At 37.3% G+C, this 13,481-nt stretch overlaps 1 protein-coding gene across 4 annotated transcripts in view; it reads left to right on the top strand.

The window, feature by feature from the left end:
- The window catches only part of arid1b (AT-rich interactive domain 1B), an 84,576-nt gene that overhangs the window by 8,388 nt on the left and 62,707 nt on the right, over positions 1-13,481 (top strand). For all 4 annotated transcript variants that reach the window (XM_084433059.1, XM_084433061.1, XM_084433062.1 and 1 more), the window contains exon 3: positions 6,117-6,254. In XM_084433059.1, coding sequence (XP_084289185.1) covers positions 6,117-6,254 — 138 coding nt within the window. The remainder of the gene's footprint in view (positions 1-6,116; positions 6,255-13,481) is intronic.

A 13,481-nucleotide genomic window follows, 5' to 3' on the forward strand; every position in this document is an offset into this window, starting at 1 on the left:
TGTTTTTGCTTTAAATCTCGAAATTATACAATCTAATTGAAATCAAAAACAACTGCTCATGCTACATATGTAGCATCTTTGTTTGGATTGTGATTAAAATGCAGTGATTGCCTCTAATTTCAAATGGATTCTGTTTTTTTTTTTTTTTTTTTTTTTTTTTTTTTTTTTTTTTTAAGGCCAGTCGGTTTCTGGAAGTAAAAATTCAGTTAATTTTCTCTAAAGGGGAATTGATTTTTTAATGATACCGGAACACATTTTTTTTGAGTTAGGACAACTTTGAATTAAATTGTTTAACCAACAAACAATATTAGTTAGAAGAATTTAATCATTTGTAACAAACACAAATTAAGTTGATAACAAATCAAATTAAGTTGATAAGTTGATAAAAAATTAAGCTGCTCCAACTACTTGAGTTGTTGACCTGGAACCAATTAATATGATCTGTTTCACTTAAAATCCACAGCTTAAAATTCGTATTTAATTTTAAAAATCGCTTTTTCAACAAAATAGTATTAAACTCTGTGCCTTTTGCGGCAGTCGCTATGTGACCACAAAAAAAATGATTAAATAAAAAATTGTGCAAGTTAATTTGAAAAAGCTAAATGTTTGTAAAAAAAAAGTCACTTGTGTTGTTCGCGGTCAAAAATGACCGCAATAGGAAATGAATGGGAATAATATCATGGGGTCTTTAAATATAATTTGTATGCTGTCTCATATCCCAGCTCCTTTTAACACATGAATTCAACATACTTTCCTCACAATCTGCACAAAAGATAAAAAAAAAAAAAAAAAGTGCTTGGGCCTAGAAGTGTTTCTTGTCTGATGGCAATACTTCATTTTTTTACCATACCAGAATGTTTTTACCCTCCTCAAGCTGGCTGCCACATGAGGTTTGCCACTATTCTTCTACGATATCTACTTTCAATGCACAGCTACCTTCAACTACCAGAATTAGCAACACTGACTCATAGCTCTCAGAAAGATATAGCAACGGTGCTCTTCATGCTGTTGAGTCCACAGGAAACTGAAGTGTCCCACAGGCCGACGGTCTGAATAGTGACGGCCCGAGGGGAAACGCAGAGTGTGGTGCAGAAGGAACAACTCTGTTGTGCCTGTCAGCATGGAGCCACAGCACTCCCAGTGTAGCAGAGATGTTGACAGTCTAATGCGCCGCGTGTCTGTCAGAAGAGCTTGGCAGGCAGTCTGGCTGGTCTGGGCCGTCCTATTCTGGGTACAGACTGCCCTACTAAATTTAGACTGGAAAGCTGGACTGTGTTAAGTTCAGCACCATTGCCTCTGAAATGTCGGGAATTAAACCAGTAGTATTGTAACCAAACATGTTTAATTCTCTACCACATTACTGTGAATGCTGTTTCATGTTGTCTTTAAAGTATTACTCTAACCTAATCTTTTCGTTTGTTTAACTTTTGCCAAAATGTGAAGGCTTAAGCAAGTAACACACTTCACGTAAACGCAGATGTGAATGCTTGGCAACGCCATGGCAAAATAATTTATTGTTGAAGGCTTGAGATTGCAATCTGAATCTGAATACAAGATTTAATTTGTATTTATTTAAATCTGACATTTCTAGCTTTTTAACCTAAACCACTATCGTTAGCATTATGCAAGCCTGTTAACTAGCCAATGTTATTGACTGCTTGTCTATAGCAATGTAGCAATTCCTAGTTATAGCAGTTACGCATGCAATAGTTTTTTACTCAGTATTATTTGAAGAAAGAAAGTGATCAATTTGTACTATTATTCAGGTAGCTAGTTATTAACATGTTGACAGATTATTAACTACGGCACTATCTTAGCAACTGCCAATGGTGCCAATAGAATGGTGATGCTAACAGATAGACTTCTCCAGCTATTGTATACCTCCTTGTTTTGACACAAATTGGGAAAACAGCGACGCGTGAAATCGAGTGTTTGGGTTCACGTACTTGAGCGTCTTTTTGGACCTTAGAAACAAACTGCTATTTCAGCTCTCAGCCACTTTCTTTTCATTACCTCCAGATCCATTACACTGATCTTTGGTCAGCTATACTGACACAAGATCAGCAGGACAGCAGTCGTGAGCAGTTTCCTCCTGTGATTGCCCCTGGGTACGGACGTGACCTTTTTAGAACGAAAGATCAGAATCAGCAATCTCCTCCTGGCACGGAGGAATGTAGGAGAGGCACTAATCAAGGAAGACATCACCGAACGCGGCCAGCACGTAATGAGATCATTACAGGAGAGAGTTTTGGGGTAATCTCTAACCCGAGGGGTGCGCCATGCATTTGTGCAGCTGTTAGTTGTTGGCGTTCTCGACCGAAAGGGATCCTGTAATGACTTTTATATACCAGGAGACCCAAGATGACCAGAGGATGGTGTGTGTGTGTTTTTTTTGTTTGTTTTTTACAACCATACCTTAAATTGGATGTTCATCTGGTCTGATACCAGGGGAATCCTGCTGTGTTATTTATATTGATCTTCTGTACAAAAAAATAGAAGAAGACAAAGATTAAAACTCAGAGGAAAAGCACCATTGTAAGGCAGAGGAAAATGGAGACAATGTCAAATATACTTATGAAGAACTGTGTATCAAACTCGTCGCCTTTCGGGTGAAATTTGTTGCTCAACATTGAAAATCATTTAATTGATTTTGTTGTTTATTCTGACATTTTTGTTATACATAACCATTTTAGGCTGAAATGTTAGACTTGTCATTTTATAAAAATGTGATTAGGTTGTTTAAATCATGTTTCCATAGACATTGGTGTGGTTTCTAAGGCTTTAAAACCATTTTCAATACATCATACTATAAAACAGTTGTGCTATTTTTAATTCACAAAGGCATATTTTCCCAACGGGTTTGACATGCGGTTTATTTACATGCGTGTAGGTTACTTGCGTGCGTCTCAGAGCGGCTTATTACAATACATAATGTAAATGATGATTGTTTAGAGTATATTATGTATTTAACAGTTTTGCTGAAACCATATGTTTACTTGCTTTTGATACTTTATTTGAACCAAGTATTATTGCCTCAATGTTATTATATATGTATTTTATGTCATTTGAAAGGCTTAGGTCTTTGCTTAGGTCTATTTTTATTACCACAAAAAATCGGATTACTCGATTATTCATCAAAATAATTGACAGATTATTTACTCGATTATTCATCAAAATAATCTGCCGATTATTCATCAAAATAATCAACCAATTTCTCGATTATTCATCAAAATAATCGTTAGTGACTGCTCTTTTGTCCAGTCAGACATTGCAGAGCATGATGATGGCGTTAGGTGTGTTTAATGAGCATGTGTGAGCTCAGGTGGATGAGGAGCAGGTGCGTGGCAGGTGCTGGTCCTGACAGGCGTTTTGAGGGTTCTGTAAGAGGACAGGTCCTATCACAACACAATCAGCAGAAGCCATCTCCCCCTGAGGCACTGCCTCTGACCATCTGACCGACACTCACCTGCCCTGCTGTCCACGTTTCTGACAAGCACCGTACATGGCAGAGAAACGGATTAAATCTGCTCTTTGTGTTTGGACACAATCTCTTAGTGGGATTTTGGAGCAATTCCGCACTGTCCTGTTAAATCCTGCTGTTTTATTTCAGTGATGGAAAGACTGGAATGCATGGCTGTTATCCTTTGACATTTCCCTCAAATGACACAGACGGGTACAAATCCTAAAGAAAAGCTGTCTCAATTTTGTTCATTTTTGATGTTATCATTATCGGCCCGATAAGAAAATTTGGCTGATATATCAAAACCGATAAATAATGGATTATTTCCTTCAGCTGAGACACTTCAGATGTGCACTGACGAAATTGCTTGAAATATGATTGGAATCACTTAAATAAAGGAAAATACAGTTAAGTGCAACATGTGCAGTGCAAGTCTGTCATATAGGCTACATGAAATTATGAGAACATTATAATTGGGACATTGCTTTTAATTGTGAGACTTTTTTTGTAATCAGGCTCTCAAAAATTATATAATTTTTTTTTTATTCAGATTTATCGGCCAATACATCAGTTATCGGCTTTCAAATATAAAGATTTATTTATCGGTTTTTATCGGTATCGGCCAAAATGTTCAAATCGGTGCATCCCTAGAATATAATAATGTATAATATTATATAGGTTTTTTGTGTGTGGCTTTTTTCCGCTTTATTGCACACTGAAAGTGACGAGAGAGAAGGAAGCAGCGGGAGAAGAGAAAGGGGAACAGGATTAGGAAAGGATCTCAATCCGGGTCTCAATCTCGGGTCACCCGAGGCATTGCTGTCCACAAGGCTATGGCTTCAACTTACTTTCTAATGTAAAATGAGACCAAAAAAAACTTGATTGAGAAAATTATTTTTGCAGTCTAGATTAGGGTTTGTCCTTGCTTGACTTCCGTTTCCTCATTAAAGAAGCTCAGAGAACACGGCTCTCAACACAATTCCCATCCGAGCCTCGTGAGTGTATGCGCACGTACCGTCGCTGACATACTTTTGCATGTATTAGAGAGATGAGCGGGAAAAACACATCATCATGGTTCGTGGATTTGTTTTCTGTTTGGTATGAATGACAAATGAGAATTACAGCGGATGAAGGGAGCGGGTAACGGGGGGCTCAGATGGGAGGACAGCGTGCCAATAGCAGCTGTTGCCTTGAAAAACTCTTACATAAGAGCGTCACAATAACAGCTTGTCGTGAATCAAAGGAGGGGGAACAGTTGTGCATTACTAAAGCACTAACACACCCACGGGGACCCTCGGTGATCAGATGTCTCCCATCATCCCTCACTGCAGCAGAATACGGTTGTCGGTCTGTTTGGGGTGTTGTGTTCATCCACAGTTCGGTTTTAAAAGACACTGACCGCATTCTATAACCAAAGTGACTCACAACTAGGTCCACGACTATATCGATTATTTTGATAATCGATTAATCTGTCGATTAGTCGATTAATCGGAGGAAAATCCAAAAATGCAAATGTCATTTAATTCATTTTAATCCATTATTTAACCCATCATACACGTGAAACTATCAACTATTATTTATGTTACAGGACTCGCAACTGAATTTTGAGAGCATGTTTGGTTTATATAGGGTGTATCAACAGCAATGCTGTGGACAATAGTTGTCTGTTGCCTGATGTGAGCACTTAGTGGGATATTATTTGCTGTCAGTCACTAATGCTATATCTGTCAACCTCTCTCAGGCTGAAAAAATGACACAAAATAGCAGCATAGTGTGGTCGGAGAGCAAAACATAACACCTGTTAAGTGTTTCAGTGGAAAAATCACAAGTTTTTAACCGAATAAAAAAAAAAGAAAAAAAAAAGAGCAGGACTTGTCAAAAAAAATATTGATTGAATAAATAAATTAAATCCTTAGACACAATTCAATTAAATTTTGAAATATGAATTTTGTTGTGATTATAATTAAATGTAATAAACAAAATAAGAAATATAGTGCAATAATAATATTATTGTAAAATAAAAAAAATTGTATTTCTTAATAATAATAATAATAATAATAATACTAATGAGAAACTGTAAAATTATTCTGATAGGACCAGATTTACTAAACAGGGCAAATTACTGTGAGAGTGCGATCCCAAAAAAGCCCAACCACAAAAATATTTCTCAACGACCTTTTTTCCCTTGACTAAGATTTTTCATTTTTGGTTCCTCTGACAAACTTAGAATTTACAAAATGAGCGATATATTGACCAAAAAGCACAAAATATGTTTTTTTTAAGCTATATTGTCCAGACCTTCTGTTCATGCAGGTGTAATGCGATCCTCTCCTGTTCTGCATGTAGTACAGGGCAATTTGAGCATGTTCTCCACACCTGTTAATAAATATGTCTGTTAATCCAAAACACAGCCTGTTCCAGCACTGTGAGAATCATTTACTCCTGACTTGAGACGTCACGCCCCAGACGCAGAAATTTCAGAACGGATTAGCATTGTAAAGTAGTCGGTTAATGTTCCGGGGCGGATCACCATTTAAAATGCTTCAGAGATGAATAATAATCGTCCTCCCTGCCGTGACATGCCCTATGAAGCGTTTGAGAAGCGTTTGAGATGGTTGGTCTGTGAACGAGTGCTGACTCTCATGTTTGTGTCCAGATGCCTGCTCAGTACGGGCCACAGGGGATGGGCGGCTACTGTCAGCAGGGGCAGCCCCCGTACTTCAGTCCTCCACAACAGCAGTCCGCGGCCCCCTCGCAACCCCCCTACATGCAGCAGCGCCCTCCAACACAACAGGTACGCATGCACTACTACATGGCTACCAAAGGGTCCTTGTTCTCACCTTGTTTTATGTAGATTTTTGCTACATATATATATATGTATATATACAGTCGTGGTCAAAATTGATGGCACCCCTGATAAATATGACAAAAAATGGCTGTAAAAAATAAATCTGCTTTGTTTATCATTTTGATCTTTCATTAAAAAAATTCACAAAAATCTAACCTTTCATTGAAGTAAAAGAATTGAAATTGGGGGGTAAATCACATTATGAAATAAATGTTTTTCTCCAAAACACTCTGGCCATAATTGTTGGCACCCCTAGAATTTTTTATGAGAAAAATATCTCTGAAGTATATTCCCATTAATATTTACCTTTTTTAGCACACCAGGGTGACTAGGAACATGAAATTGTCCAGCTATGACTTCTTGTTTCACAGGAGTTTAAATATGAGGAAACACAAAGGCCAAATTCCCTTAATCATCCATCACAATGAGTAAAACCAAAGAATATAGTTCTGATGTGCAGCAAAAAATTGTTGAGCTTCACAAAATAGAAGTGGCTGTAAGAAAATATCTAAAGAATTGAAAATCCCCATTTTGACCATCAGGGCAATAATTAAGAAGTTATAATCAACTAAAGATGTTACGAATCTGCCAAGAAGAGGACATGTGTCTATATTGTCTTAATGGATGGTGAGGAGGATGGTTTGAGTGGCCAAAGACTCTTCAAGGATCACAGATGGAGAATTGCAGAGATTAGTTGAGTCTTGGGGGTCAGAAAGCCTAAAAAAAAATAATCAAACAACCCCTACACAACCACATGTTGTTTGGGAGGGTTTTAAGAAAAATCCTCCTCGCTCCTCCAAGAACAAACTCCAGCATATTCAGTTGTCAGACACGACTGGATCTTCAAAAGGGACCGGATTCTGTGGTCAGATGAAACAAAAAAAGGGCTTTTTTGGCAGCAAACCCACAAGATGTGTTTGGTGCAAACAGGGATGAAGAGTACCCCATGCCTACGGTTAAATATACTGCTGGATCTTATATGTTGTGGGCCTATTTATTTGCTGGAGGTCCTGGACATCTTGTTCAGATACATGGTATTATGGATTCTAGCAAATACCAACAGATAAAAAATCAAAACCTGACAGCCTCTGCTAGAAATCTTATAATGGGCCGTGGTTGGATCTTCCATCAGGACAACGGTCCAAAACAAACATCAAAATCAACACAAAAATGGGTAACTGAGCACAAAATGAAGCTTCTGCCATGACCGTCACAGTTCCCTGACCTGATGAGTGGAGTGAACTGAAGAGAAGAAGCACCAACATGGATCTGGGAATCTGAAGGATCTGGAGAGATTCTGTATGGAGGAATGATCTCTGATCTCTTGTCAGTTATTCTCCAAACTCATCAGGCATTATAGAAGAAAACTCAGATCTGTTATCTTGGCAAAAGGAGGTTGCAAAAAGTATTTTATAACAGGGTGCCAACAATTATGGCCAGCGTGTTTTGGAGAAAAACATTTATTTTATAATGTGATTTCCCTTAATTTCAATTCTTTTACTTCAATGAAAGGTTAGATTTTTGTGAATTTTTTGAATGAAAGATCAAAAGGATAAACAATGCAGATTTATTTTTTACAGCCATTTTTTATCATATTTATCAGGGGTGCCATCAATTTTGACCACGACTGTGTGTATATATATATATATATATATGTAGCAAAAAAAAAAAAATGTATACAAAAAATGTATATAAAACTTTTTTTTTTTACGGAGTGCCCATTTACACTTAGTGCAGATAACCCGCCTTGTTGACAGAGGCTATTTACACTAACTCCAAAATTACGGAAGACGCTATACAATAGCTGTAGTGTAGGGGTAAGACGCGTGGCAGAAAGTTTTGATGCAAATCTGCCTTTTGCCGAACTCACTCTACTCCCTTTTCCCATCACATATCAGATCGGAAAGACATTTATTTTCAATAAAAATGAAGCAAATATGCGAAAAGTCTAATGTTTGTTTAACGATAAAGGGCCCTATTTTAATGATCTTAGCGCATGGTTTAAAGCACACAGCACAAGTTCACTTAGGGCGTGTCCGAATCCACTTTTGGTAGTTTAACAACGGGAAAAATGGTTGGCGCTCCCGGCGCATGGTCTAAAAGGGTTGTCCCTATTCTCTTAATGAGTAATGGGTGGGTTTTGGGATTTACGTGCGTTAAACCAATGAGGGTCTCATCTCCCATTTCCTTTAAATGCCAGTTGCGCTTTGCGGCATGGCGGATTCGCTATTTACATGAAGGAGTTTGATAGTGGAAAGACCGAACGCGTCTCCAGAGCGCAAACGGATCTGCTCGTGCGCGAGGTAAAAGTGCGCAAGCAGACCATCTACGGGACAAGCCGGTTTTGCATTGCGCCAGTTGTAAGATAGGGCCCAAAGTGTTTATCGGTTTGATGAACGGAGGGCTTTATTGTCCCAATAAGGCGGCATCCATTTAATAATTATGATAAATATAATAATTTACACTCTTTCATTTACTATTGTTATTATTGCATACCGTTTAATGTACAACAACACTGAGTCGCAAATAGTGTCTGCCACTATTTATAAGTATAAATATCATCTTACTACTATTTACACTTATTACAAAGAAAATACTGCTGTTTTTACATAGTGTAAATAGAATCCATCGCTATTTTCATTTAGCGCAAATAGCCGCTGCCTTTTCGAAATGAAGTCAAAAGTGCTTCGGTACTAAGTCAGCACTGAAATGTTAAAAATGTGACAATGCCAGCATTTCTGTAGTACAGAGTACCGGGTACCCTGCTTTCAAATGCTCCTGTGTGTATCTGTGTAAGCGCTTTGTAAAGAGCGTCAAAGATTTCTATTAACAATGTGTTTTTTAAAGCGTGTATCATTGTAGCCAATCACAGGCATTTCTGTTGAGCGCGTGAATGCAATGGCCAATCAGATGTGTTTAAGTTAGTCAGAATCCGCTCAACACAGAGTTTTCTTTCACCACGTGCTTTGGAGTTGTGCACACTCGCAAATCCTTCATTATTTCCAACAAAGTGTAAATATGATGTAAATAAGAGATTCATTGTGCAGTCACACAGCTTTTTTGATAAGAGCGGGAGAGATCTGCTACTTATTCCATGTAATGTGCATGTGTTTCTTTGTCCGTTATTTTATTACAAATATTTCACTTGTTATAAATAATTTTTACTTATAAACTTTTAAATGCTACATGCTGTTTAAATGTATTATTTACTATAATTATTATCATTATAAATGGTAATCATTTAATTTAATGGATATTTTTATTTTCAAATAGTTAAATAATATTAAGTAAAATAGTTCCAACAGTTTTTGCTATGGTACCAAAATTAGTACCAAGAACCGTGAAATTTTACAGGTATTGGTACAGACTACTGGAATTTTGGTACCGTGGCAACCGTACATATTACTCTAAGTCATGTTTTTGTTTATGTTGTTGCAAAACTCCTTCATAAAAAAACTCTCCAACCAATAAGATATCAACTTTTGAGTTGTGTGTTCCTAACCAATATTCCTGATATACGTCGAGCCCTTTGATATCATTGGTAGAATCTCCTGAAGGTCATATTTTACGACAAAAAAAAGAAAAAATTATACAGAAAAAGAAGCCTATGTTTTAGGATCAGTTTTTTATTTAATTTTATTTTTTATTGGGGCATTATTTTCATGACAGTTAAGTATGCAAATAACAATGCAATTGCTTTTTCACATTATAATGAGAATGAGATTTTTCTGGATTATGCAGTTTATATTTTTCACAAATCACAATACAACAATTAGCTCCACCCCCTTTACACACACACTCTCTCTCTCCTCATTCTCTCTCTCTCTCTCTCTCTCTCTTTCTCTCACACACACACAGTTGAGTATCTAGAGAAACACACAGCTTATTCTTAACGGGCTGACACACACACACACACACACACACACACACACACACACTCAAATAGTTTGGAGAAAGCGGTAAAATAAACTGGCCTTGAGTGGATGTCTCACGGGTGTGTGTGTAATATCAGTGAGGACAGCACTGCCATGCGCCTCATATTGCTATCACACTCTGTTTATTCCCTGGACCTTAAAGGCATTATTTTCATTTTCTCTTATATGACACTGAGGCTGATTGAGAAAAACGGTTTCATTTTCTTCCTCTGTGCCGTTGCTTCTAGTGTCTCTGACAGGAGAGATTGTGGGGAGGAGGAAAACTGCAGCAAGTGGGAGATACAGTGGCCTCCAAATGTCTGAGAAAGTTTTAGGATTTTCATTTTAAACAAAGAAAAGTTTCTTAAAATGAGGATGAAATGTATTTGTGACACTGATCATGTGAACTCCTTTGGTCAAAAGGATGTTCATGCTGCTCGAGTGCTGCTGTCATTGAAGCAAGAAGGGGACAACTTTTCGCTCAGATTGTTATGCTAAAAGAAATCATTTGTAAAAAATTTTTTTACATTTTTTTCAATTAGAAAAGAATGAAAGACATTTTCCCTTTGGTCTCAGATTTTTAGAGCCGCTGTATTTTCAGGTCTTTTTCTTCAGGCAGAACTTTGAACTTCAAATTGTTAAGAACTTGGCTGTGTCTCAATTTGCATACTAATATTAGGCACTACGCTGTTATTCACTGGTGATGGGAAAGTACATTCTTTTAAAGCTGCAGTCACATTTACCATTGCTTATCAAAATTTCACAGCCGTAAGAAAGCGGAACTGGGCTTGACAAAATACGATGAATGAAATACGGGAGTAGTGGCGATATAATGTATAATAAACATCCCAAGCTATTGCCAACAAACCAACCATACTGCTGAATCAAGAGGCTTGCTATTGGTCAGCACGGAACTTGATACAAAATTTGCATAGGAAAACATCTTTGCCACTGGAAGTGCATCAGGTGAATTTTTTCATTGCTCTGGTGCTAAATGTGATAACTGTGATAACTTGGTGTGTAGTCAGATGTCAGTATGTCTATATTAGGATAACTGCAATGTCACAAAATGATGTACCCAAGACCCATCTACATTTATTTGATATAAATTCAGTATTACTTGACTTTTAGGTTTATACATTTAAAAAGAGTGGGAGCACAATAGAACTGTTACGATCTTTGGGGTGTTACAAGGACATAGAGAAAAAAAACGCAAAGGATTGTAAAAGTAAGGCTGCGTTATGCAACTGTACACTCGTAGGCATTTGGGGCCAATTGTACCAGCTGTGTGTAAGTTACAACTTAGCCTAGTTTTGACGTAAAGGGGCACTAAGTTAAAACTTACACACTATTAAATATTTTTGCGTTGCACAATTAAACTTAGTTGAAACGTATATAAACTATATATTTACGGAAGTCTCAAATGCATACTTAAAGTTTGCATACATTTTTCAGCGTAACACTTTGTGACACACTAATTCTTATCTCACATACTACTTAGGATGTTCTTTAGGATATTTCGATATGTATCGATACTGAAATATCTGAAACGGTTCCAATACTCATTTCTGCTGTATCGATACACTGATACCAGCTGCACATATCCTCTCACTCACGCGTCTCGTTCGCTCCAGTTGAGTAGTGCTTGTATTGCGCATAATTTTAGTCATTCCCGCAGGATTCACGCTCACACAAACAGCTTGCGGGTACAAAATTGACTATTTTTCCCCGATGCTTATTGTCAAAATTGTCAAAATGCCCGTCTTGCAGAGTATTCAGGTGAATACAGTCAGTTTTGGAACATAAATAGTTGAGAGAAAAACGCATGTTTAACAGTATATTGGATTTGTGCATAAGCTCTTAAAGTGACAGTAGCCTAATGAACCTGCTGCTGTCGGTCATGTTAATCAAAGAACAAAAGATCTAGAGAAAATCACTCGAGTCTCATGACTGAACAACTTTTGTAACTTTAATTGTAAGCATTAATCTGTATTTAATATTTACAATGAAAAATCCAGTGTTATTTTACATTTGATTACTTTCATTTCTGTACTATTTCTTTCCTGAATACCCACCTGAAAAACTTTAAGCCATGTTTATTTAATTTGTGTCTTTATTCTATTGTATTTATTTGTGCTATCGTTTGCGATTTCTTTATTTCCTCTTATTTTATTACTTTTTTTGTGTAAATGTAGTTCAATGATTCAAATGAAGCCTCCCTGTGCTGTGTGTAAGAAATTACCCAAATTATCAAAAAATTTTGAGATAATAACAAACTTATTTGTATCAGGTTTCCCCCCACGGTATCGAAAATGGTATTGAATATCAATATTTTTCAAAGTATCGTATCGAATTTGAAAATTCCAGTATCGTGACAATGTAGTACGTGAATTAGGACACGGCGTGATATTCTGAAAATGATGGTTCATCATCAGTGCCTGAAGACTGTTTAATGTTAGCTTGGGAACAAGTTTTCCTCGTCATCCCCGGAGTCCCCATCCTTGGTCTGGTTAAAATCAACCGCTAAATCAAAGCTCTGGCTTTCATTAGAGCTTCTCAGAGTGGTCTCTTCATGACCCCTAACCTGACGTTCTCCTCTGTTTGGCGTATATCGTCAATTAGCACCATGTGCTGGCCATGAAAGGTACATCTAGCTGACCCAGTCTCAGAGCATCTGCTGACCATACCATTAATAAAAAGTCACGTTGATTTCAGGATGAGTGTGTGTTTTAAAGACAACATGAAAACAGCATTCACAATTACTGGTAGACCAGTTTAAGATTTGATTGCCTCAATATTGGCTTACTATGATATTATTGGCTAATTTTGTTGTTCCCTGCCCGTATGGACTTGGTGACAATCAGCAGAAAAACAATTTCGAAAGTAAATACTGTCAATTTAGGTTTCATGGCATCTTTTAAAGAGACATTATGTCCCTCACGCGCCGACTAAACATCAAAACTGTGCAGGCATGATGCAATTTCAGACAAGCCATTACAATAGGGCATTAATCACACTGAAGGGATGTTTTTCATTTTATCTGTAGCTCAAAGAACAATCCGTTAATCATTGTGCTGAAACCGTAGAGGCACAAGGGACTCAAAAAACCATAAAGAGATGGATTTGATTTTTTCATGGACATGTTGAGTTTTACGAGTCTCAGATGCATTTGTCTTCTTACAGTGACGTTTTCATCTAGACACACCCTGTAACACGTCTTGTTCAGCACGGCCCCTCGGTTGAGAGAAAACAGGAAGAA

This window comes from Rutilus rutilus, assembly GCF_951802725.1.
Source record: "Rutilus rutilus genome assembly, chromosome: 15".
NCBI classification, from domain to species: domain Eukaryota; kingdom Metazoa; phylum Chordata; class Actinopteri; order Cypriniformes; family Leuciscidae; genus Rutilus; species Rutilus rutilus.